The sequence below is a fragment of the Haliotis asinina genome, chromosome 7, assembly GCF_037392515.1.
Source record: "Haliotis asinina isolate JCU_RB_2024 chromosome 7, JCU_Hal_asi_v2, whole genome shotgun sequence".
Lineage (NCBI taxonomy): Eukaryota > Metazoa > Mollusca > Gastropoda > Lepetellida > Haliotidae > Haliotis > Haliotis asinina.
The window spans coordinates 51,025,515-51,053,406 of record NC_090286.1 but is presented as its reverse complement, the minus strand read 5'-3'; the positions used below and the strand labels follow the sequence as shown (position 1 = coordinate 51,053,406).

Sequence of the window (27,892 nt, the reverse complement as noted above, 5' to 3'; positions counted from 1 at the left end):
TTAAGTTCACGTTTTATCGCATATGCTATGAAAAATCTAAACATTCTATTCAGGTGTATTTCTTTTGTCGAAATATACAACTACAGTCTTATTTTGTTTATCTTTCCATGACAAAGAGAACTGATCTTTATCATATATCAAGTGTGTATCTAAAAGTATAAGCATAACGAATTATCTCTTTTAAAAGTTGGGCTTTGGACCACGATGTACATTGTTTTTCCGACGCAGATTCAGCAGACTACTCAAACTTCTTATCAGTACTGTTAGAAGCTGAGCGGTATCTAGTATTTGAGTAAATGAGGGCATGAATGAGTCACGTGACAGAGCACTTCCATCAATCAAAACGTAAACACCCACCCATGTGTTGATGTCTGCCGTGGCCATATATATTTACGCAGAAGAATTCCTAACCGCAAGGACATCGTACCCGCGTAGCGAAAGCAAACCATAGACACCCAGCTATCAACTGACCAGACAACAATTGCGCCATGAACGGAGAAACTAATTTTGAGGTGAGTTATTGTCTTTATGGCATAATGTTATCAACTATACTGTACGGTACTGATATGTAATGGGTAGATTTAGCGTTTGCTTTGAACTGGAATTAATGTCACTCTGGAAAGGTTTACGTTAATTCACTGATATTTTCATCCTATTACGTCCACTGATGAGCAGATTTTTAATCTAAATGTGCCAGGAAGGGAAGCAGAATCACCGAACAAGAATGATCTTCTCCAAGAAAACAATATCACGTAACCTTTCGTTCTTGGTAAAACCGGTTTAAACCAAATTTCACACCTATTTCATAATACCATTTTGACACTTCCACGCACAATTATTAGAAGTAACCACCAACTGAGTTTTGGGTTCTGTCTCCTCAAAGCGACAGTCACCAAGCAGACGATGCTTTAGTCAACGAATAGACTATTTACCGCTTACTTTGATTTGATTGGATTACAATGACACACCTCCGATGTATTATGACAACTTAAACTACATATTGACCAATCGATACAAGGCATTTCTTGAATTTGACCTTGACCTTATTGTGTGACGTTGCCAGTAACCGGGAAATGAGTGTTGTTATGAACAGTTTTATTACAATCAAAAGATGTATTCGGTTTGATAAGATTACAGTATCATGTTGTTTGCATATTTTTAATACATATCCACATGACAATGACTTTGATGACCAAGAATAGACTAATGAAACAGTATGCCTATACTTGTTATGAATTATTATGTATTGCCTATATATTCATATCACTACTGTATGGAACTTACAAAATAGTTTAGAAATGCAAGTAGATGTATATTTTGTTGATCACATATTGATATAATATCACTACATAGAACAACAGACAAATTCAAAAAGTGTGCTGTATTTTGTCGCAAGGGTTATGTATTTTAGTCTATAAAGTGCTAAGGTTCATGCCATGAGTTCTTTTACCAATACTGAAAATTAGAGGTCCAGAATTATATTTTAATTTGATTACTGATAACAGATAGATCACTGAAAATGCCCATCCTCTAACAATTCGGGGTATAAGTTAATATGTCTTGGCTTCCAGTTTATGATTTTTTAATTGGTGTACACAGCTGGTAAGTAAATTAGACTTATATTTTTGTAAAGAATGGATAACAATGTGTGCCTCCAGCTTAGGGTCACATTTTTATTGATCGCCACTATCTGCAAGAGCACTAGAAGTCATATAAATTTACATCATTAAAATTGACATTTGATTACCACATATAATGTTGTGACATGCAGCATGGTGCACTATGGCATGAGGACACTACTTAACAAATCGAAATAGCATGCTTACCTGAAAGGAGCTGTCACTTTTGTTGACTTTATAACTGAATCATTGCCACTATGTCAACATTTCTTTCTGGCTGCTTGCTGCAGATTTACTGTTGTACATGCGTGTAATTTGGCTAGACAGCTATTTATATATGTAACCAGATATTCGTGAGTGTCATTAGGGGTGATTTCATGTGTAATATTTACGTATTCTTACTTGACTTCCAGACAAATGTTTTCAAATGGGCTTGATCCAATGCATGTATCCAACAGTAGTGCAGTGTGGGAAATACTAGTAGACTGATGTAGGTGTTTCAAAAGTCATTGTGTCGTTATGGATTAAATATCCATTTCCAACCCAATATATTTCATAGGCTTGTGTCAAACACAGGCATTGCCATTGTTTAAATATAGTGTTAAGTATTGGGTCTGGACATGGTATGAAACCGGAATTTACAGACACATTTGGAATAAATGAATGTGATGGCAAATGTTTGGTGCCTTGCCCTTGTACACTGTGATGGTTGATGGGTGATGGATGGGTGACTACAATGTAACTGACTCACAGCTGTAACCCGCCTGAATATATGTAGTTGTGTCTCACTACTGACCATGCATGCAGGGTCCAGTCACATGACAGTTAACTGATGCTGTTAGGGAGCCAGGACATAATCTACTACTGTGTCATTGAAACCTAGCTCTCATGTTCTATATGAATGCTTGTTCATGTGAGTTTGAACTGTTTTGTGAACACCAGATGATTGCTAGGTAAGTGCTGAAACTCCTGGGCTTTGTTCCACAAAGCTGACTTAGCGCTACAACTGTGTTTAATGTAAGAGCAGTCCGTCTCACAGTCCCTGGATTTTGTTTACTACTAACCTGACCCTTTCAGCAATGCAGTAGCTTTAGATGAATGAGTCTAGATTTTCCTCATGTTGTGACAGAATCTCCTTCAGTTGGGCTTCTTTTCAATTTAAATGGAATATTTTGTTTCTACCAGAATTATATATTTTCAGAGACTAAGCATAAATGCTAAGACCGCTTTGTGGGCCCTGTTCATTGTGGATGTATCTCAATCTATGTGATATGTTGTGTCTTTTAATGCTTAAGGTTTGGTTGCACATTCATGATCTGGAGTTGGTGATTTGTCTCACATTTTGTCTTTGAAAAATATTCTTTTCTGTTCATCTTTTTTTCTGCTGATGGAACAATCAATTCCTGTTGTATCAGTCAGTCTTTCCCTAAATCTGTTGTATAAAACCTATCGTGTATGAGCTGTACATCTGCATGCTCAAGGTAAATTGTAAAAGAAATTGCTAAGTGTTAAGTATTTCATCCTCTCTGTTAGTGTTCACATTGTGACAAAATGTGTCTCCAAAACCCTGTGTGATTGAGGTAAAATTACATTTTCAAGATGGCTGCCAGAAGCACTATGATAACATGTGAACTAAATCTGTGTTGATTTTCATTCCACCACATTGTTAGTTATTTCCTTTTGTCAGATGTTACTGCAACTTTGAATATTTGTTTTTTTATCTTGATGTCATCTTAATTTCTGGTGCACCATTGGCGCCACTTGTACGTGTCATGCATGGGCTTGTGGCATTTGTTATATCCTGTTGATTAATGCACTCACTTCTCCGACTTACAGAATCTTTCACATCCTTTCTCTTAACAAAAGGTCAGACCAGTGGTGTCTTTTGTTTGAGTGAGTTAGTTGCAGTTCTTCTAGATTTCTGTGACAGACATATTATTGCCAAGACTGCCTTGAGACAAATAGAACAAAAATATAAATCTGTATAAATATCTGTAAGTCCAACTCAGTCTTGCTGCTATAAATTTTTGTTTTGTGTGGGGGGTATTACAGAAGTTCACCAGGGTACATAGAGATGACAAAACTTTATGATTAACTTCTTTATTATCACAAAAGCAGTTTTTTGGTAAAGCTCCTATACTATTTTCATGCTTGAAAATGGTAAAGAAGCTGTGCCGAAAATATAGAGTGAGTGAGTGAGTCTAGTTTTACACCACACTCAGCAATATTCTAGCTGTATGGCAGCGGTCTGTAAATAATCGAGTCTGGACCAGACAATCCACTGATCAACATCATGAACATTGATTTGCGCAACTGGGAACCGATGACATGTCAGTGACCCTGACAACCTGATCCTGTTAGTTGCCTCATACGACAAGCATAGTCACCTTTTATGGCAAGGCCTGAAGGCCTGTTCTACCCCAGACGGGACCACAATATCAGAGTCTCATACTTGCAAAATCAGTTTAAAACAGCTACTGATACTGCAAAGAGAACAAGAAAACATCATGTCTGCACTCAAAGGGTGTGAAGATGCCTTAATGCAGGTTTAAAGTATCCTTTGCAGATGGACGTCATCAAAATTTATCTCAAGGAGAAAGACTTGGGCCAACTGTGTTGTTTAACTTGGTCATTTTGGAAGGGCTGGTGCCATGACCATTAACAAGTACTGAATTGACACCAGCCCTTGTAGCAGACCATCCCACAGCTGTTTCTGAGAAATCTGTGTCTTCCAATGCCCCTTCCTTCCCCCACCCCCCCACGATATTGAGTGCAAGTGAACCCTCCTTTGTTTGATGTCGTTGTTGCGTCACTGATGTTGTTGTTGTTTGGACATTTTCTGATTAAGTTATCCACAGATGTCTATTTAAAACATATCTGCCAGTCACATCTATACATGTAGACATTTGTGTGAGTAAAGCAAGTGTGAATGTCAGATTGTGTTTTTAATGGTTTCAGTACATAAATATTATTCTTCTATGAATAAATGTTCTTCTTCAAACACAATCAATTTATTCATAACATTGAAGGAACAAACATTTGTCAGGCATAATAACCCAACCTTGAAGTTATTTTGATGGCACAGTATGCTGTAAGAAGAATAAGCATATTTCACACTCCATGTAAACCTAATTACAGTGTGTGGTAGTTGATACTCGTCAGGGCTGAACAGGCTTCATTTACCTGCTACATGTGTTTGGTGTACATGCCCATCATGAGTAATGCATAGCATACAGTTTTCCTATATTAAGGGTTATGCTGTAATGGTCGGTGTCTTTAGCCAGTAGTCTGGAGATTGACTGGCATAAATTGTTCTGGTGGGATAATTTTAGTCTGTCTCACAGTCCCTGAACCACATTATTTTCTCGACTTCCAAGCCGTCTCTGAAATGCTATATCCTTAAATGAAGCAAGTCTGAATCCCTGATCTCCTTTTCAATTAATATTGGTTAGTTTGTTACTATCAAAATTACATATATTCAGAGACTAAGCATTTGTCTAGGGTAATATATGCTAGACTGTTAACTAAGATTAAGATATCCTGCAAAAAATGTCAAAGTACATTTTATGATATGACTCACAAACTAGGCATTCATTGAAACGGCATTGGTTGACATAGTGTAATATTGACGTCAGGCATTCATTAAGACTGCATTGGGTGACATAGTGCAATATGTAAGTCAGTATTGAGGGACATACTTTAATGTGAAAACCTGCTTTCATTAATTCTGCATTAAGTGATGTACCACGACATGAAAGTCCAACATTAATTTATACACCATTAAGGCTTAGATGCAACCCAAAGAACAAACATAATTAAAATACAATTATCATTTATTCATGACATATAATATGCATTGCTGATTATGAAAATACAAAGAAAGAAAACTATAAGTGTACAAGACATGTCATATTTGGGATTTCACTTTCTTAGTAAAGTACAGATTCTATTACTTTTTTGGTTGAGTCCCATATGGGATTCGAACTCACACCCTCAGAGTCAGGCACCTAATCCCCAGCTCACACAGTCAGCTGCCTAGCCCGCTCAGCCACCAAGACTTCTTTCACTTTCTTAGTAAAGTACAGATTCTATTACTTCTTTGGTTGAGTCCCATGCGGGATTCGAACTCACACCCTCAGAGTCAGGCACCTAATCGCCAGCACACAGAGTCAGACGCCTAGTCTGCTCAGCCACCGGATGGGACTCAACTAAAAAAGTACTAGAATCTGTACTTTACTAAGAAAGTGAAATCCCAAATATGACATATGTTGCATAATTGACCACTTTCTAAATGGCATTGTGTAATCATATAAGTGTACAATCACAAATCAACAGTGCAATATTTTGTACTTGGGATTACAACTCTCAAAACAAATCACTCAGGATACCAAACCCAGTCACAACAGGAGGGTGAGCACTCAAGTGTAACAAAGACTTTCATCGGCTGGTTCACTGGCTGATACTCTCAGGGCTCTTTGTTTACAGTGTATATACTGATAGGTGTTAAATTCAAATTGCATGTGGTCAATGACTGAAGTTGTGTTTTACATACTGTTATGAGCAGACAGGCAGGCAGGCAGGCACATAGATGTCAATATAACAGACATTGAGTTTTGTCTGTGACAGCTGCTTATCACAATCAAAATGTTTATTTTTCATGCACTGAGTAGATTATGTACTTGTTTGTGTACACAACCAAGATTAGACTATTTCTACTCATGACGTTATAATCCAGGCATCCTGCATCAAACTGTGCAAACCTATTCACTGCAGATGTGCTATGTTTTTAAGTTGAATTTGCAGTTTTTATAATTTGTTACTGTAGGTCCAGGCCGAAAAGTATCAGAATTTGCAAAATTGTGATTTGCATTGCATGTAAGCTTTAAGCTACACACTGTTCCATGGAAGTCGGGCATTATTGATACTGTATTAGAGCAGATATTATCATCCATGTCTATAATTAATTCATAAATATTGGTTGATAATGTGTAAGCACAAACAAGAAATACAGTACATTTATGAGAAATGTAATCAGGAATAATTAACAAATTATTCTAAATACTGGAATGATTCAATTTGTTGCGACCTGAGCAAAATATTAGTCATATTTACCAAGTTATAGCAAAGTATAAGAATTAACCCACTTTAACATGTGTTACCTGTGCCTACAACAGAAGTCAGTCATGGTATTTGTGTTGATCCCTCATTGACCGTGGAGTTTCACTGCTAACCAGTGTGTTGCAGCCACTGCAAGCAGGGCAGTATAACCATGTTTGTCACATGCAAATAACCTCCACATATCAGGCAACCTTCACATGAACACAGAGGTGACAGTTGGTGACAACATCACCAGTTCATGTCACTCTACATTGTGGGATCACATCTGTTTGGATGGAGGTTAGAGCTATAATCACATTATCTGTTTTCTGTAATTCTGACATTATCAAAGATGAAGTTGTTAAGGTTGTGAGGTTATAAGTATGGATGCAATGTAAAGATTTGTATTATCTAAACTATGTTATTCTGGATGAAGGGTAAGTTAGTGCTTGTTTTTGTTGCCTTGTCTGTTTGTTTAAGATAACTGACATATTTGCTGTCATTTTGTTATGAGAAAGATAAAGCATGTTTTTGTTTTCTGTGTGACTGAATTACATTGCCAGCTGCTATTATAGAAAAAACCAAGCATATTAAAAACTAAAGTCACAACATTCTTTCCACATTTCTGGAAAATTAAAATTAATAGAGCTGAGTATGTTTATGCTGGCTAGACCAAGAATATGTTATATGTTACAGGTCCTATAGACCAAACACCAAGATGCAAATAGTCAAGACTTTTAATTTAAACAGACTGGTTATGTATGACTTATTGGAAAGATTAAAATAATATGTGCAGTGTCGCTTTCAATGTTACATTGTCTTACATAGTGGTAAATCGATTTACATTGATGACTGTAGAGACAGTTCAGGTTGTCTGTTGAATAAATTTCAAATAAGTCATAATTTAATTTAGAGCCAAATAGCATCATTTATGCAATTTATTGTACTTTCTTGAATGTAACTTACTAACAGGGGGGTTAATACTTAATAAATAAGTTTTCAACAGTATGCAACATGACTGGCAATTTCTATGCAGTAATAAAGGACGATGATTGTTATTCAACCTTACTTTAAACTACTAGTTTCTGATTGGTTAAAGAGTGGACTATCATATTTTATGCTACAGACTGGATACAAAATGTTGCCCACTTAGACGTCACTCAGAACATTCAGTCTTGTTGGTAACTAATGAGTAACTAGGTTTGCTTGCATCATCTATTCCTGTTTTGTTAACTCAGCAAGACTGTGTACATTATATTCTGGACATGTATGAATGAGTGTCAGTAAGGTAAATATATTGTTCATATTATCCAGAATGTCCTGTATATTCTCTGCTGATGGGCACATAATATTTTTATTAAAATTCATAAAAACATGCAACATGAATACAGTTTACTGTATCACTGTACACTCATCAGTTGAGTCATAATATGAATAAAACAATGCTAATGGGATTGACATAAAACATGGTTTTCAATTTATATGTAAAACTTGCAAATGAATAATTCTACACTATCATCAGTGCATTGACCGTATGAATACTATGAGCGTATAACTGGATGTGCCCCATTACCGTAACCACAGTTTAATTCATGATCGGGCGGTGGGGTAGCCTAGTGGTTAAAGCATTCGCTCGTCACGCCGAAGACGCGGGTTCGATTCCCCACATGGGTACAATGTGTGAAGCCCATTTTCTGGTGTCCCACGCCGTGATATTGCTAAAAAGCGGCGTAAAACTAAACTCACTCACTCACTACTTCATGATCATCTGGCCTAGACTTGTCAATATTCAAAATATTGTTAAAACTGCAAATTCAGTTAAGGCCAGACCAAGTTTATTTCTTGTTTTGCGGATTTTTGTCCTATAAATGGCAGACAGAAAAAAAATTTACAAATAAAATTTACAATCAAAGTTATATTCCATCTACGTGCTGAAAGTATTTTACTTTTGGCAATTCATGAAGTGAACATGGGTAAAAAAAGAAACAACCTAAAAAGTATTTTCTTGTGGGTTTACATTTGTAGCCAATAAAAACATTAGGATTTTATTTTTTGAACGGGGTAAGTTAATTTTTAATTTTGTCTTATTCTTGAAAAAATACAGCAGGTGGATCCTTAAAACAAAAAAATAAAATTGGTCTGGCTTAAAGATACTATATCGCCTTGTCATTTGTAGTTCCTTGGCAGTTGGAACAAAGTTCGTGTCATACCGGGTTGAAAAGGTCAAGTGAATTTTATGCTTAATTCTGATTCATCGATTCTATATGAGTTTGAAGCAGGGGGGATTTGACACATCCTCTTTCAATACAACAATTTTCGACTTTAGGTCAGTACCACATGGTTGTCTCATAACATTAATTCAGTCATGATAGATCATCTGCACCACTTGGCATGACTGGTTGTGGTGAATAAATGCAATGTTGAATGTTTGACACTTGTTTTGTGTTGTCTCTTCACTTAGATTTTCATCATCATAGGTTGAGATTAAGTATGCAGTAATCTGATCAGGTTATCCATATGTAATGGTAGTAATGCAGTAATCTGATCAGGTTATCCATATGTAATGGTAGTAATGCAGTAATCTGATCACACAAACTCGTGATCTTATCCATAATGCACTGTACTCTAGTTACAGATTATCCATATGTAATGGTATTCAACAAAAATATCAATCCAAATAAGCATTTACATTCCAAAAGTCAAATTGTCTTGTGTCTGTTAGAAATGACATTTTCATAACTGGATGTGAACTGTTTTGCAAATGCTTGCTCTTAAGTTTCACAATGTCTAGATTTTAAGTGAGCAGTTGCAGAGACCGTTCCTATTAACAACTGACAAAAACTGTCTCCATACAAATTATTGAATACATAAACACAAATACATATTGAATGAATAAATTTAATTATACTGGCAGGAGAAAGGGTGTAATTAATACCTGTATATACGTTTCACTTGACTGCAATGTTTGAAATGCATCAGAGAGATTACCTTGATGCATAAAATGTTAGATGACAGATATTTATCCACAGTCATTTGGAACATTCATGGTTGAGGAATGTACTCTATATTTTAACAATAAATGACTGGAGATACTAATAACATAGACAACATCATGCAGTTTTCAAAGAAACATTGTATATGATGACATGTATTCATTTAAATAACTACTGGTGGTATCTCTTGTCATGGAGCCCGTGAAGGTCGATTAGGTCGAGGTTGATTAGGCCTTCAGCAACCCATGCTTGCCATGAAAGGCAACTAACGGGACCGGATGGTCAGGCTTGCTGACTTGGTTGACACATGTCATCAGTTCCCAATTGCACAGATCGATGCTCATGTTGTTGGTCACTGGATTGTCTGAGTGCAGCATAAAACTAAACTCACTCTCTCACTCTCTTCTCATGGCACCCTTTCTGTATGTTTGTCATACAATCTGATGCTTAATGATGACTATTTTTATGAATATACAACTTCTATTGTTCTGTGACAGGCAATGGTTTGACATAGATTCTAGTGTTGTCAAGCAAGGGACATTAGATTCAATGTCGAAATGTCGACTTTCAGAGAATAAAAGATGTTGTATGTCCATAAAAATTCATTCATCATTCATCATCAACTCGACCTCGAAAATGCCCATCAAAGAAGTCATACAATGTGTTGGTTTTGTCATTTGAATTTCTGTTCCTGAAAATATTGTGACTTTTCATTTTCAGTAGTCTACTAGTTTAAAACAGGGAAAGGTGTTATTCAATGTTTTTGAATGGTGCCGGACATGCCAGGTTATGATCCTAGTTATGATCATGATGATCTGCATGATCAGGTGGGATTCGCCAGCAATTGACCTATGCTAGTCATAATGCAATGAGTTTAAGTTAAGTTTTATGCTGCACTCAGCAATATTCCAGCTACATGGTGGTGGTCTATAAAGGGTTGAGTCTAGTCCAGACGATCCAGTGATCAACAACATGAGCATCGATCTATGCAACTGGGATATGATGACTTGTGTTGACCAAGTCAGCAAGCCTGACCACCTGATCCCATTAGTTGCTTCTTATGACAAGCATAGGTTGCTGAAGATCAAATCGAACCTAGATCTTCATGGGTGCCATCTTGATGACATGGTTACAGGGTTTCATTGTACCTCAATATAAAAGAGTTACTCATGATTTTAATCCCTGTTCTGATTATTTACTGGTCATCATAAAATAGCTGGAATATTACAGTGCTGAACACATGCACACTGTGACTCACAATGGAGTCAAACCCAAGTCACTCACTAGTCCTTATAGCAGCAGATTCACATTCACCATTGTGAAGGAATATACACAGAAACTGCGATTATTTGGCTGTTATTGTTGCATCTGAAAGTTTAATAAACAGTTTTAGATACATAAACTGAGTTTTTAAAACGCTGAAGATTGCTTTTCACCTTTATGTTTCTTAGTGGTCTACAAAAAATTGCGATTCACCAAAAGGATATCTGCTGCTCAAGTAACAGTAAAATTAAATAACTAATTGGTTCTGCATGAATAAAAGTGATTTTCATCATGATATGGGCAAAACTAGAAATTATCTTGCAGTTAATTGGCAATAACATCATATGTGCCTTTGTGTCTTAGAACAGCAGAGGTACGCAAATAAGGTGAGAATTTATGAACGACATTATTCTCACCTTTTCTAATGATAATATCTCTGATTGACAGTTGAGAAGAGGGTGTTCTTAGCTCATCCTAAACCCTCATTTTGAATATCATCAACCATCTTGACACACATCCAAAAATATGTCAATCACTCCAGCAAATATTGATCTGGATAATCCGTAGCAAGTTAGCTGCACTGAAGGTCGTGGTGAGTCAATACAATGTATGTTACTGTGTTCAAAGTGTATGGTCATTGTACCATAGTGTGACCAGTCACATTAGCTAAGTCCCCATGTGACTGACTCAGCTTTGTCAAGATATTCAGATGTGGAACTTTCTGAATCATGTTGGAATCCTAGTATGTCCCATTGTAAATATTTCTAGGCTTGTCAGTACTGGACGTATGATAATAAGTTTCACAAAATTTTACAATCTTAGACATATGTGACTCTGGGTTTTCCTCAGACATGAAACTGAGACACTGTGATGTAATGCAATAACAATGTGGTTATGAACCAACTCACCCTTAGCACATTCTCACAAAACATAGTTACTTTCATTCAGAAAACAGGAGATCATTATCGATTATAGTATCTTCACAGTGCTAGAAATTAAAAGGAAAGCTTCATAAGCATCACTTAGAACTACATAAACTGACCTTCGGTACAGTGATGGTGGTACAAGTACATATTAAAGAAACAAAAAAATTAAAAAAACAGTACCACTTTAGAAACTGACCCAATAAACTGAAATGTTATTAAATTGTTATTTTTATTCATCATGAATTATTATTCATCATAACGGTCTTCATAACCAATATAATTTACATATAGAGGGCATTAACAAGGTGAAATTTATTTCAGGAATTTTCACTGAGCTTCTATTGTTTTGTTATGTTTGTATTAACTAATAAACTGTAATAAATATTCATATAACTTCGCAATGATTTTTAAGGAGACTTGAGCACATTGATAAAGACTTGTAATAATATCCTAGTTTATTCCCTTTATGCAGGCGTGTAATGGGCTGGTAGCAGACAGTCAGGATAACCTGGACGTCTATGTGATGGATCCGAGGACCACAAATGAGGAGGAGGAAGAGATTGTGGAGGTCCATGATGAGTTCTGTGACCCCAACAATCCACAGGCCATCAAGTTCCAGGACGTCAGTGCTGCCGCCTACAAAATCAAAGGAGGCATCCAGAAAACACCATGCACAGTCAGTAATACAGTTAGATAGATGTTTGATTGTTTCTGTATCAGTGTTGAAGCTGTCGGCTAGTCTTGTGGTTAAAGCAATGGCCTGCTTTGACAAATGCCTTAGGGTTCTATTCTTCATATTGTATCACATTAGTACAATGGAGACCCTTTCTTTGAGTCAACTGCTAGGGCTGGGACCAGTAACCCTGTTACCCAGGATGTGTTGTAATAGAAGACACTATTATGGATGACAACTTCTTTAATTCTTTTAATTCTTTTAACACGACGTTTCAAGGCTAATTCTTGCCCCTTCGTCAGGTGGATGTGTTGGTAATGAATTAGACCCAGGTACCTGTCTCAGTACCCAGACCTGTTATGATTATGTTACTAATAGATTAAATAATGTCATATGTTATTCTTTTATGATTAAAAGGTTGTATTGTCTCTGGAAATCTATACATGATTTACAGTTACTGCTTTTGAATACATGAGAGTTAAGATATTGAAAAACTCCAAATGTTGGTGTCCAAGCTGAAGAGTACGTATATTGCCATTTCTTGCAAATTTGATGTCAGGAATTAACAAAACGGGAATGTGGGTCAGGTTGAGTCATAGGGGGTGAGGTACCCAGGTAGAAAATTTGGACTGGTCCCAGCCCTATCCACTACTGTGATATAGCTTGAATATTGCAAGATTAGTAAAATCCAGTGCTTTCAATCACCTGTAGGCAATGTAAATACTGAACATGAAAGCCTCATGAGATAATTATGGTGTTACTGTGTTAAATGGCACCAAAACAAATGTTCTGAAAAACATTATAATTAGTAAACAGTTAAACAAATTTCATCACCATTGTGATGTCATCTTATGCTTCAACTGTATCAGGAGATTCATCCCAACGGTTGTTTTCAGAAATCTCAGATGTCAAACCTGTTTGGAATGTCCCTATACTTCAAGAAAGAGTTTTTGCAGTACACAGGAAGGTCAGTGGCATCATATTTTTTCCTGTTTCTCTTTGTGTATTAGTAAAATCTAAATATAGCGTATTTAATAGTAACTAGACTCAACTTGAAAGTATCCATGGATATATAATGGCAACACACACTTTATCTACATATACTTATACTAGATCAAACAGTATAGACTGGAAGCTAGGATTATACATCTATGGAAATATATTAAATAGCAACTTGGAGCTTTGATACATGCATGACCCATGAAGAGTTAGAATTCAGAAACCCATACTTGTGATGGTTAACAGGATCAAGTTAGAAGGCTCACTGACTTGGTTGACACATGTCATTGCAACTGTATCTCAATTTTCATAGATTGATGCTGATGCTGTTAATCCCTGGATTGTCTGGTCCAGACTTGATTGTTTACAGACTGCCACTATACTGCTGAAATATTGCTGTGTGAAGCATTAAAGAACAAACCAACTATGATACATGCATACAAATTATCTAAATATGCCTTGAGTTCTGTGATTATTGCCCTCACCAAAGATGTGTTGTCTTTGTTTCAGTTTCAAGGAGCGAGGAGCAAGATACACTCTGCTATTACTGTCAGATGTAAGTTGTGTAGTGCACTCAGTGAAAGAAACTTTTTCCAAAAAACTCAATGAAGGAAACAACAAATGTTTCAGTCTCTACTAAGCAGTTATTGAAGTTCAGCATCCCAAAAATTATAGGTAAAATATGTAGAGGGTCCATTCTTTTTCCACAAATGCAAGGGACCCTGGGACCCCACAGCTGCCCACCCCTGTCTATGTTGTTTGTGTGGCTAAACATTTCAACTATTTACATACAAGAATTAAAATGTATTTTGTTCTTTTAATCCACAAATCCACAAATTATAATTGCTTTTTATTACTTCTTGATGTTATTCTTGAGCTGTAGCTTTGGCCAATTTACAAACCATAAATCTAAAATGATGTTGCTGTTGTTTGTCACTTGTGTTGATGGATTGATAATCAGCCCTCTCTGAATGTACAGGAACAGAAAAAGAAGGGTGTGATTGCAGCCAGTGCGGGCAACCATGCTCTGGCACTGTCATATCATGGCAATGACCTTGGCATTCCAGTCACCGTTGTCATGCCGATCGTGGCACCACTCATGAAAGTATCAGCTTGCCGACATTACGGTGCCACCGTACTAGTGAAAGGACAAGATATTGCTGAGGTAAGCACTTGAAATGATATTTGATTTATCTTGTAAGGTCAGGTCAATTTCATTTTTTGTTTTGCAAATTATTTTTTTTCTTTCTTGTTCTTAAAAAATTACAACCAGTAAAACCCAAAAAATTGGTCTGACCTATGGTCATTTTATAACTGAAATGTAGACATGCATACTCAGAGAACAGCATTATAGAATGAAATTGTGGAATCAGTATATGACAAAGATTTTATTTTATTTAACCAGTTACACTGAAATACAAAATTTTAGTTTGCTGTCAACACCAGCAATACAGTGGGTTAAAGTAGCAGGCAGTATAATCTGTAACTGAAGTGTCACTGTTGAATGTGAATCAGGTTGACTGTTGGAAGCTGGAAGGAAATCAGTTTTTCAGGATAAGTAGCTTGAAGTCTACTCAGGTTATGAAAAAAAACCGCACGCTATTGATTAATTCATACATGTCTTATATTTCTTCATTTCTGAGAGTTCAGTTTCTAAAGCAAGACATACACCAAAGTACCATTCCAGTAACTAATGTTCTTGATGTTAAGAAAGAATAAATTGCCTTCATGCCTAACATGTTGTGAAATGATGTATTTTAAGATCTTTTATTATGAAAAGACAAGTGTTTTTTTTTTCACGAAAATGGCCTGCTGCAGAAATAGAGAATGGCAAATCTGCCAAATATTGAATGAAGCTCCCATAATATGTTCAAACACCTAATGTGTCTCAAGTCAACAGGATCATAGTTAAAACATCACTTCAACATTTGGCTCCATGTTGTTTCAAAACATTTTGACACAACATGAACGTGATACTCTAAATGTGAGATTCTGAGTCTACAGTACTGTGGTTTGTGCTCTATGGGTAGCTAACTATTTTGTGAAAAATTATTTTAAATCATTTGTTTATTTGTGATTCCAGCAGTGCACAACAATTGTTGTTTCAGTCAAAGTTAGTGGCAATGAATATTGGAAAGAGGAAGGATCTGCTATACATTAATGGGTAAGTCAGTATATGTTTCAGCATGCGAAATTTCAATGTGTGCCAACCGAAAGAGTGACTTTGGGTTAGCACTGTTTTCATGTACCGGTACTTCAGTCATGTCACAGTGTATCAGCCTAATGCTGGAGGAAAGCTTGAAGTTTTGAAGAGGTGAGCGCTAAGGGATCCTGGCAGACCTGATGTAAGGGATGCAACTCTGCACATGATATGCTTAGACAAATGAGCTTCCAGCTTACATGAGGAATGCATGTACCGTATTTACCCTAATGAGAGCCCGTATTTTTTCAACAGACTTCTAGACCCTGTGTTTATTGGTGACCCAGGGGTTATTGTGTTTACTTCACGTACCATAATTAATTGTTAATGAGTGTTTCATCAGAGCTAAGGACTATTCCATAATAAATCTATTTTTGGATGAAGGGAGAATACATTTGTAAAGAACATACCCAGCACCTTTTAAATACTCGACGCTTATTAGAGGAAATACGGTACACTGTCACAGGAATACTGTGTTAGTTTTGGAAAATGAAGTCATTTATTGTGAGAACTAACCACCTCTAAATACCTCTAAACAATTGCATACTGCTAGATACCTTTCCACTTACATATTTCAAATATAAGCAAATACTCAATGCAAGTATTGGTTCTATGAAGTTCAGATGCTTGTTATATATCCTTATACAACTGTGTTCAGTGCTATGTAGTGGACCTGTGATTTTATATGCGGGTTAGAATTTGGTCTTCAGTAACTCCATGCTTGTTGTGAGAGGCAACTAATGGGATTGGGAATATTGCTGATTGCGGCAATAAACAACAAGAGTCATGAGAAGATGACATATACCCCTGGCCCCCACATATTTGAAAGGACAAATCATCTGACAGTTACATGACATTTTTTAAACTAAGTTTGAATCGTTGCCATGGAAATGATGAAAAATACAAGTGCCATATATCAGCAAAAGGCACCACTTCAAGATCTGTCTCGTACATCTACAAAGATCTGTTGAAAGATGGTTTTTGAGTTGTGCTCTGGAAATGAAGACCATCTTTCCCTTTTGTGACTAATTGGTCCTAATTGTTTCCATGGAAACCGGGAAGAATAAAAATGCCAAAAATTTGTAAATAGCAAAAGTCACCACTTTGAAGTTTACCTCACACATCTGCCATGTTTAGCTGAAAGAAGGTTTCGAGTTGTGCTCTGGAAACAAGGCCCATCCCTCCCTTTTGAAACAAAGTCTTAATAGTTTCCATGGAAACCCACAAAATGATGTATCACAATAACCTGTAAATAGCAAAAGGCACCATGTTGGGTTCTGACAGATTTACCTACCATGTTTTACAGAAAAATATTGAACGGTTTTTGAGTTATGCTCCGGAAATGAAGCCCCTCCTATTACACTATGACCAAAACATTCCATGGAAAAGCAAAAAGAAAATAAAAATGCTAAAAATCTGTAAATAGCAAAAGGCACAACTGTAGGTTCAGTTTAATATATGTGTCAATTTTGGTCTAAAAATATTCAATGGTTTTTGAATTATGCTCTGGAAACAAAATGATTATGGATGGATGGACGGACGAGGTGGTGGATAACAATCAATGTTAACGGTATATAGTGACCTGTGACTGTCTAGGTATGACCATCCCCACATTCTGGCTGGCCAGGGGACCATGGGTCTGGAGATAGTGGAGCAGGTGCCTGACCTCGACGCCTGTATCATTCCTGTCGGAGGGGGTGGTCTCATTGCAGGGACTGCGCTAGCTATCAAGAGCCTCCATCCAAATGTGCAGATCATTGTGAGTTAAACAAACGTACAATTTGTGTAAATAGGTGTTTTGTGTACACTTTGTCTGTCAGCAGATCCAGGAATTTTGAGAGAGAATGGTAGGTGTGGGAGAAGGGGTGGTGGGGTGTTGGTGGGGTGCTCTGCCAACACAACAAAAACCACTCCTATGTGGTCGTAAGTATTTTTCAAAAGGAAGAGTTCCGAATCCACTTTTTCAATCTCGAGTAAATGAAACAGACATGAGAAATAATACTTCCTTTCCTGTAAGTGTTGATATACATGTAATATGCATGCAGTATTTATGATAATAGGAATAATATCCTTTTGCAGGGTGTGGAATCAGAAAAATGTGCCAGTTTTACTGCAGCTCTTAAAGCAGGGAAGCCTGTCTACACTAAGATAACCTCAACCCTGGCAGATGGTTAGTGCACCAAGCTGGACACTTACTTCCAGGACAAGTGACTGCTCTGTTCATTTTCCTAATTATAATAAGTTGTAACCCAAAAGTCAATGTATTCTGTAATCTGATTGGTTGAAGAGCATGATCAAATGGTATTAGATCCCTGGAAACTGCAAGACTATTCACTGCATATTGACACGTAGAAACCTCGCAAACAATTGTTTTGTTGTGTCATCAATGGTGGCTGATGCCGTCGCTTCCAAATGCATTCCCTAGCTTCAAATGCTCAATAACATCTGGAAATTGGCCAACACATGATGTTTATCATGATCTAGTCTAGCTATGATGGCAGCCTGGAAATAATTGAGTATGGACTTGACAATCCATTCATAATCCCACTCTACACTGTGCCTGCTGTTGACTTTATCCTTGTATGGCACATAGTGTAATGCTGAAATGAGAGTGAGTGAGTGAGGGTATGATTTTATGATGAGTGAATACTTTATCCACAAGGCAATGACACAATCCCTCTGAACTGACAGCTTATCAAGGTATTTACAGGGAAGATGGTTCATTTTTAGCATCAAAACTATTGTTTAATCACATGTCCATTAGATTACATTTTTTATAGTTATTTTTGGGATGTTTTAAATTATTTTACATAAATTGAGTCACCTTAATGTTTTATGTGATGTTTCAGGTTTAGCAGTGCCGGAAGTTGGGGTCAATGCCTTTGTGACAGGGAAACCTCTCATCGACAAAATGGTTCAAGTCAAGTGAGTTTCCAGGGCTACGATTTGGAGCAGTCCCAAACTGGACCAGGTGTTAAGGCTTTGGTACTTTGGCGATTGTGCCATGAGTCCACAATAGGATCAGGATTACGCACTGTTTGGCCTCAAAATTCAGGAGATGATCAGAAAAAAGTGTACCAGATATTTCAACCTGAAAATAAATGTCTGGAAAATTTTCATTTCACCTAATACAAAGTAAACAAAGAACAAAATATCATACATAATATTTTCTATTTTCAGTTTCTTTACTTTTTACCTAAACCAACAAATATAATGTAGAAGGCTTCTCAGGCTGCTATGATGTACAGTAAGATATGACTATAACAAATTCAAAGAGAGCGCTGTTTATTTAATTATAACTGTTGGTTTTCATGCATATTTAAGCTATATCATACAGTAAGAGCCAGCAACACCCAGAGTTCTTTGTGAGCGTGTTCATGATAAAAGTAGTTTACTCTAGATGGAATATTGTGTTGTATGTTATATAAAAAGATACTGCTGATATCTACAGTATAGAGACTCTCTGACTGTTTCAGGGAGGAGAATATTGCTTTGGCAATCTTGCGTCTGATTGAGCTGGAGAAGGCAGTAGTTGAAGGCGCCGGAGCTACAGGGCTGGCAGCCATTGTTGAGGGACTACTCCCTGAACTGGCTGGCAAAAAGTATGTCCAAGTTTCCAATTTACCTTCAAAACAATTTCCTAGTGTTTAGCTTTACATATTTCTTAAATAGTTCATGATCATGATGTTTTTACATATCTTCACACAAAAATAACATCCATATTTCAGTTTGAACATTTTAAGTGTATCTGTGTCTTAAAGGGGCACTGATGCGGAGCGATTAATGTTTCTTGCCATTGAAATGATCTAGTTACAAAACCAAGCTGGAAGCTGGTCAGCACCTGCTCCCTCGACCGTGATGGACACAGGAACTGGGCTAGTGTACATTAAATAATGATTTTCTATAAAAGTATTTCATACTGTCATATCGTCAAATAACCCTTCCCTTGTCTTGTAAATGGTTTTCATGTTCCTCCTCAAATATGTGTAATATCTTTATGGTCAACCTCTGAGTTCATATTTTATGGTGACCCTCCCTTGAATCCCTCTGGCAAATGCCCGGCTGACCATGCCATAATGCCTCAGAAGCACTGTTCAAAGTGGCATTAAACCCAAGTCACTCACTCACTCTTTATTGTATTCTGACAGAGTGGTTGTGGCTCTTTGTGGTGGAAACATTGACACCACAGCTCTTGGACGTGTCATTGAGAGGGGCCTAGCCGCTGATGGACGATTGGTCAGATTTGTCGTCACAGTTACTGACAGACCTGGAGGTATTGCAGAGCTCACTCGCTTGATAGCAGACAAGGGAGTCAGGTAGGATTATTTTTCTGAATTTATGTAGCCGGTTGATTTGTTTCTCTAAAAAACAGAAATCCAGAAAAAAATGCTCATTTTAAAGTAGTCTTGATACAACTTTTTTTTTATATTAGATTGTCATTTTGTCTTTCAGATCTATATTTAAAATGTTCTATTATTTATTATTTATAGATGGAAATATATACTTCAGTGCTTCTATGTGTTTGTTTTAGCATCAAGGATATATTCCATGAGAGAGCTTGGCTGAAAAGTGATGTCTTTGCGGTGCAGGCAAGTTCAGAATCTTGGCAACAGTTGAAACATAAACTTTAAGAAACTTGCCAAATACATCATTAGCTCAAGGCTATGGTCATGATAAAATAAATATGTACAAATAAAGGCAAGAGGCCCTTTCTGTATTCACAAGAAACCTTCACTGAAAAGTAATGTGACCTCTGACACCCATATTCTTTCAGGTGAAGTGTGTTGTTGAAACACGAGACGCTGATCACACAGATGAGTTGGAGCAACTGCTACGTTCTCACTACAGCTATGTGGCATGGGGACCAATCTACTTCTAGTCTCCACTACAGTCCCCCCTTACATTTAATCAGTGTAGACATACGTTTAACACTGAGGTCAACCAACCTTTCAGTATGTGAGTGTAGCACTGAGACCACCCTTCCTTCCAGTATGTCAGTGTAGCACTGAAGTCAACCAACCTTTCAGTATATCAGTGTAGCACTGAGGTCAACCAATCTTTCAGTATATCAGTGTAGCACTGAGACCACCCTTCCTTCCAGTATATCAGTGTAGCACTGAGGTCAACCAATCTTTCAGTATATCAGTGTAGCACTGAGGTCAACCAACCTTTCAGTATATCAGTGTAGCTCTGAGAACACCCTTCCTTCCAGTATATCAGTGTAGCACTGAGAACACCCTTCCTTCCAGTATATCAGTGTAGCACTGAGACCACCCTTCCTTCCAGTATATCAGTGTAGCTCTGAGGCTGAGCAGCCTTTCAGTATATCAGTGTAGGTCTGAGGCTGACCAACCTTTCTGTACATCAGTGTAGCACTGAGACAAACCAGTCTTCCAGTATACATAAGTGTAGCTCTGAGGCCAACCAATCATTCAGTATATCAGTGTAGCATGTAGACAACCCTACAGTATATCAAATGTACTGTTGAGATTTATCAGGGATTGATTATATGTAGCACTGAGACCTACTAACCCACACCTTGATACAGAGGGAAAGAGATTCAGTGGCAGATAGTAGGATCCCTACCCTCAAAGCAAATAGGACATACATTCAAAACTTTTGATGGATTAGCTATATTGAATGAATACCTCATCTGGTGATATGTATTACTGAAAAGAAAAGTTCCTTATGTTCTTTTGAGCAATGTATTTTCAACCAAATCTCAGTGTAAGGCTAAGTGTAAAAGTGAAATGTTTCTCGGGCATTAGCTCATCACTTTTATTTGTGCACTTGATAAAAGTTTTTAAATTTATTATTTTTGTTTTTTTTATTTAAAAATAGTTTTGACTTGGCCACGCTGTGATCATCCATTTGTCTACCATAAGAATGAGTGTCTGTAAGAATGAGTGTGACTGAATCTACAACTCATTAACACATGCTAAACTTCCCAAGCTTTATTTCTGAGAGGAAAAAAATAAATATATATCCCTCTCTTGTCACTTTTTTCTATCAGAAATTAAAAACAAAGTGTACTGCCCTAGGTACTTTTGGAAAAAATGTGCCCAAGAAACATTTATTTTCTTTATGCAGCCAAACACAAATTACCAAATCACAAAATGCCTCCCTTCTCCAAAATGTGTAACACTCCTCATAGTATATCAGTACGTATCACCCTTCTAAGCAGTGCTACATGTTGTCACTGTATACTGTTGTTGTAGATTGTTGCTAATTCAGTGAAACAAAGGTTTATCTGCAGGGCTGTATACAATGTTATACATGAAACAGATGTCATATATCTCACTCATCTTACTAACCCAGTCAATCACAGTATAACACATGCATCAGTGTGGGTCATTTTCCAGTTTGATGTGTACCCCGGTGCTTTTTTTTTTGTTAAAAGCTGTACTCAACCAAGTTCCATATACATGACATCAAGTAAGCAGAGCCCTTCCTTCCCGCCCAAGTAATGGAAGGAATTACAGCAAATTTGAAGGAATTGCATCTCAAATGTAAACAAACGCAGCCCAGTCGCGAAACAATTGCAACCATATTGGTAGTCAAAGCAGTCAAACCTAGACCAGATAAACCGATTTGTCTTGCACAGATGATGGCAAATGCTTCAACTTAATGTTTGCACAAATACATGACGGTTTTAAAAGTGTTTGTGCTTCTAATGATTGATTCTGATGATGACAATGAGGAAAGGTCCATTTCAGCAGGAATACAGTTTATATTGAGATACCCTTTTTGTAATTTAAATTTTGTTATTTCATTGATGCACATTTTTTTATATTTCTCCACTTTTGAAAGCAATATTTTGTCTCTCCATGGTATACATGTAATTATTCTTTTCAAAGGTTGAGTAGTATAAATGGGGACTTGAGGCAGCTCTTCTAACTTCACCAATAAAACTACCTCACATACTAGCATTTAGCTGTTGTACTGGCAGAGGGAGCAGGTAACAAGTTTGATAACTGATTCCTTACCCCACAAAAAATATAAAGTCAGAGGGTGACAAATTGCACAGCCACAACAAATTTGAAATTACAAATCATCTGACGGTTACTTTAATTCAAACGTAATTTTCGTAGACCATGATGAAAATGATAAAAACTATCAATGTCAAAAGTCCATAAACAGCAAATGGCACCATTGGATCTATGTGGTCTAATCTGCCAAGTTTTGTTGAAGGATATTTAATGGTTTTCATGTTGTGCTCCGCAAACGAAGCCCATCCCTTACTTCTGAGTCCAAATTGTTTCCAAGGAAATTGAGAAAGATGAAAATTTATGAATATCAAAGAGGACCACTTTAGGTTTTGTTTGAGCGAGTTTAGTTTTATGTTGCACTCAGCAATATTCCAGCTATATGGCGGTGGTCTGTAAATAATGGAGTCTGGACCATACAATCCAGTGATTAACAGCATGACCATCAATCTGTGCAATTGGGACCTGATGACATGTGAAATAAATTTTGACCACCCAACCCTGTTAGTTGCCTCTTATGACAGGCATTTTCGCCTTCTATGGCAAGCATGGGTTGCTGAAGGCCTATTCAACCAGGACCTTCACTGGTTGGTTCTGTTTGATATATCGAACAATTTATTGAAAAAATTGAACATTTTTTTATTTATGCTGCAGAAATGTAATCATTATGGATGGACAGACAGTTGTAGCATTGACTATACTCACCTGCATGATATATGTATAATAACTGAAGATCCTCGGAGTAGGTATGAATCTCCTTGTAATGGCAGCAATACATGGTGAAACTATTTGTCATGAGATCAGGTCTACCTTGTACTATATACAGAAGACCTATGTATAATGTAAGTAGCTGAGGTCTGTATTTATATATATCCTGCAAATATATGGTCACTAATGCCATGTTTCCTGCTATCTCATGATTGGATGAGTTGGATGTGGCTGTATTTAACCCTGCACGGTCAAACATGGAGGATATAATCTCGTATTCCATGTCCGGTGAGTTTCATTTGAAACATACAAGTAGAAATAGAAGTACTTAATGTGTTTGTGTTATATTTACATCATTTTGTTGTTATGTGTATTTTGTACCTAGGATTAATGTATATTTATAAAGAGCTAGATTCCTTACACTTGTGCATGCTCAAAGTGATACTATTACTACACCAGGCAGTTGATGAGTTTGCCCTTGGAAGATATTCTTAGCTCCCAGGGGATACCAAATGGAGACAGATTGTGAAGTATTTAAGGGACACTCTGTGTCATCTGGCATACCTATACACTTGCTCAGTTTGCAGATGGGTAGTATGACAAGCATGTCCAAGCAGAATGTGTTTATTGCCTCTTGTGTTATTAAAGTTAAAGTGTGGACACTACTTCAAGCACTTGAAGATGTATGCTGGGAAAGTGTGAATTAAATTCAGTGTCATTTATCTTTGTATGGGTGATATATTTTTTTTTGTTTCAATTATTGTTTACAGAATACAAGCATGACAATTATGACAACAATTTGTTTTCTGCAACTTTATGTAGCGTTGAATGAATAAAAATACAACTAATGTAAAGAAAATATATGTTTTGTTTTTATTTCTGCATTTTATACAGGACATGAAAATATTGATAAACAGGAAACATTTTACTCCTTTCAGTTTCTGCTGATGATGTAAAACACCCCCCAAACTTGATGAAAATTATGAGAAATGGTCTGACAACATATGTAAGTTCCATGTTCACCGGTCAAGTGAATTTGTATCAATTGAGGTGATGAGAACTGTCTGCCAACATCCGTTTAACTGAATTCTTCCACTGGAAATACTACTGAGTGCACCACTTTTCTTCGTTTAGAAGTTCTCTTGATAGAGACAGCCTTTGAAAGAAGTGAGTCGCACATCCACTTCACCTTCCTCTAACTGGAAGAACACAAAGAATAATTTCTTTAAAAACTGGTCACAAATACTGAAATGAAATCTCAACAATAGGAGAGGTAAGAAACTAATCATATCAGCCAAAATCTGTCACCTTGCTCTCATCTACCCATTTACATTCTGTTAACAATAAATGACATGAAAATAATTCATTCTGAGAGTAATGAAGAAGTTGAGTAGATGAAGAATGAGGACTATGATTTATGGATATACAACTTCTTTTATTCAGTCAGTGTGACGTTTCAATATAGATATTAATGTCGTCAAGCAAATGGTCACTATTTGCTTCACAACAACATTAGTATCTATGTCGACATTAGTATCTGTCGAAATGTCGCACTCACAGAATAAAAGAAGTTGTATATCCATAAATCATAGTCCTCATTCTTCTTGATGTTAGTTTGGTCCCGATCTTATGATCCGATCCTAGCAAAGATTGAGACTCTTTTGTGCAAGACAGAAAATTGTGAGGTACAAGTTGAATCCCATTGCATAGTCTTGGAGACGATGGAAGTTGTATTGACTTACAGAAATAACACATTAGTGATCACTGATATCGGTTTTCCATGAAACCACTAATGATAATTCTGAAACGTTGCCGATGATCCTTGAATTGGTTGGGATATTAGTGAAAATACACTTACACAAAAGACGTATATACGTTTCTGCTTACATGGCCGCCAAAGAGCGCTTTCCACCATATTGGATACTCAGAGGTTGTACACAACAGGGATACAATGACAAAGATAAATATTAAAAGAAAAACCTATCTCATTAGTCCCCTCTAATGACAAGCAAGGGTTACTGAAGATCAAATCTAACCTGTATCTTCCCGAGTGTCTCTCTCATAAATCACCAGCCATATATGAACTTTTAGATATTTGTTGTCCCTCACAAACATTCATTCCACCTAACATGTATAAATCTAAACATGAGTTCACAAGTGATGCTTGCTCCACCACATGATTGCAGCGATGTTTCTACTTACCTCATCGTTACCATATAATTCATTATAACACTTCTCAGAAATGCACTGACGCAGACACTTGATGAAGTCCAGACTCCCCTTCCCTTCACAAGTCCCCGCTCTTTCACATCGCTCCTTCAATATCTTGTAACGCTTGTCCTGGAAACAGTATATACAATATAGAGATATTCTTGAATATTCTTGAAACATCTGAAATTTAGTAAGCATGTTTTGTTTTGGTCTTTTTTTCTCGTCGTAATCTAGACTAGCATCATGTGCATACTCACATCCACTTGAATATGTACAAACTGCCTTTATACCAATATTACAAACAGTATTATTTGACATGACAAATCTAAATTCCCTTAAATATTGATTAGGCATGAAGTGATGTGTGGAATAAAACACATATTTTTCTTTTCAGATGTCTAGGGAAATGGCAACACTGTATCTTTTCATCATTGTTAGTTCAGATAAATATTTATGTCAAATTCTGTGATGATTTGTGTCTTAAAACTGAACAAACACAGCAAAAAGGCTATAAAATCAATGGAATAAATGATTATTAACTTCATGTCCTGACAGTACTTACATCTCGTTTCTTCTTGTAGCTGTATCTCTTAAAGGTGTACTCCACTCCACTGACAAACACCAGCTCCAGCAAGAGGGACAGGCACAGTAGGTATACCAAGAGCTTTAACACACCCTTCATGACTCAATCTATTGGCAAAACAAAATAAACCATCTGAAAAAATGCAAGAAATATTTCACTCCATTTGAATGTTTAAAAGTACAATAACCACTAATGTTCCACCTCAACAACCAAATGTCATGGAATACTACTCTAGACACTATTGTATCTCATTAATACAAAGGCCTTTGCAAGCTCCAAGACTTCACTGTTCATGTAACACTGTCGATCACAATGTAAGGGATTTGCACCATCTCAGCTGGGCTAATAAGTTATGCATGTTAACAGTGAATGAAATAAGGATCGTATGACAGCCCAAAATACGCTGAATTTATGACAGACAGTCTAAACTCCAAGGGTTGTAATGGGATGTTTGATTTAAAAAAGGGACCCAGGGTCTGTGAGAATAGAGCTGAGAAAAGGATTAGGCTATCCAAACCCAAACAAAAAGTACCTTAAGGATTGAAGAGGCATGTTAAAATTATCAAAGCAAGGGCCACCCACATGAAGCTATGCCAAGTAACGATATAAGACACGCCCGCTTTTGCCAACTGAAGCTGATGTATCTATTGACCAAATTTTCTTGGTGAATTCAGAGACCATATAATAGATTATATGGTCTCTGGTGAATTCCATCATATTTTACAGTTAAACTTTTAACAATAATTAGACTATCGGAGTATTAGTTCAGCAAGCTAAACGTCGTGTTCCTGCCAAGGCATACACCGACACATACACACACACATACACATACACATACACATACACATACACATACACATACACATACACATACACATACACATACACTTGGCAGGAACACGACGTTTAGCTTGCTGAACTATCGGAGTATCAACAATAATATAATTACTCGCCTTTGCTCTATGTACAAAGTTTCAGTTTTTGTTTTTTGTGTTGTATGTCATCTTCGGCGAAGTTCTACCATGTCTACCACAGCATCAGTAAGCTGGATGTGAGACAGAGCAGTCTGTTGATGGTCGTCGCTCGTTTGAGCTGTTGATCTCTAAACTCCTCACACTGCCATGTTATGAAGCCAGTCCTGTCGAGTTAAATACTTTGGTTGCGTATATTTCAGTTTTCATATCCCATAAACATCAGTGACTAGTGTAGTTAGTGATTATAGTGAGTGCAATGACAATGAAATGTGAGAATTTGTCAGTGGGATGGTAATAATATATACGAAACTGTGACAGGTGCGCGAACATCTAAAACCACATTAGAGTTGGCCACTGACTGTGCTCTTGGATCATCTCTGTAGTGCATTTGTTATATGCTGTCGTGGTTTTCAATTCTGTGTAATCATGTTATCTTGCTGAACAAACTTGTTAGTGTCGCTAGTGTACGTTTACAGCATCAACTAAACCAGTCGGTGGGGAAGGGTTTGCTAAGAAACGCTGGGCAGGGTCAGGTCTAGATTGTACTGGGACCACTTCGCAGCTGTGGGGTAGGTAATCAATTCAAATTAGAGACCATATGAAAGATTTTGTTGTACGGTCTTTGATTGAAATATGATTACAGCTTTGACTTTAAGGTCT

At 36.9% G+C, this 27,892-nt stretch overlaps 2 protein-coding genes across 2 annotated transcripts; one reads left to right on the top strand and one right to left on the bottom strand.

Moving 5' to 3' along the window:
* The first annotated feature begins 320 nt into the window (after positions 1–320).
* On the top strand, positions 321–24,323 carry LOC137290930 (L-threonine ammonia-lyase-like). Its single transcript, XM_067822140.1, has 13 exons — positions 321–512; positions 12,371–12,574; positions 13,468–13,538; positions 14,081–14,126; positions 14,550–14,735; positions 15,679–15,734; positions 17,367–17,529; positions 17,850–17,940; positions 18,620–18,695; positions 19,247–19,372; positions 19,919–20,086; positions 20,302–20,359; positions 20,545–24,323. Exons 1-13 carry the CDS (start codon positions 489–491, stop codon positions 20,647–20,649), a joined length of 1,374 nt encoding a protein of 457 aa, XP_067678241.1. The 5' UTR covers positions 321–488; the 3' UTR covers positions 20,650–24,323.
* LOC137290931 (uncharacterized) lies at positions 24,319–27,410 on the bottom strand. The gene is made up of 4 exons (XM_067822141.1): positions 27,212–27,410; positions 26,238–26,365; positions 25,667–25,804; positions 24,319–24,663 (listed from the first exon to the last, which is right to left on the bottom strand). The coding sequence occupies exons 2-4, from the start codon at positions 26,355–26,357 to the stop codon at positions 24,595–24,597; spliced, it is 327 nt and encodes a 108-aa protein (XP_067678242.1). The 5' UTR covers positions 26,358–26,365; positions 27,212–27,410; the 3' UTR covers positions 24,319–24,594.
* Between the last annotated feature and the right edge of the window lie 482 nt (positions 27,411–27,892).

What these genes read in the sequence shown, in the direction of transcription:
- LOC137290930 (XM_067822140.1), top strand. Translation starts at nt 489, where the DNA reads ATGAACGGAGAAACTAATTTTGAG. An exon ending in TTTTTGCAGTACACAGGAAG is followed by an intron (nt 13,539 to 14,080) that starts GTCAGTGGCATC and finishes TCTTTGTTTCAG; the next exon opens with TTTCAAGGAGCGAGGAGCAA. An exon ending in CCTGAACTGGCTGGCAAAAA is followed by an intron (nt 19,373 to 19,918) that starts GTATGTCCAAGT and finishes GTATTCTGACAG; the next exon opens with AGTGGTTGTGGCTCTTTGTG.
- LOC137290931 (XM_067822141.1), bottom strand. Translation starts at nt 26,357, where the DNA reads ATGAAGGGTGTGTTAAAGCTCTTGGTATACCTACTGTGCCTGTCCCTC. An exon ending in GCTACAAGAAGAAACGAGAT is followed by an intron (nt 25,805 to 26,237) that starts GTAAGTACTGTC and finishes TACTGTTTCCAG; the next exon opens with GACAAGCGTTACAAGATATT. An exon ending in AATTATATGGTAACGATGAG is followed by an intron (nt 24,664 to 25,666) that starts GTAAGTAGAAAC and finishes GTGTTCTTCCAG; the next exon opens with TTAGAGGAAGGTGAAGTGGA.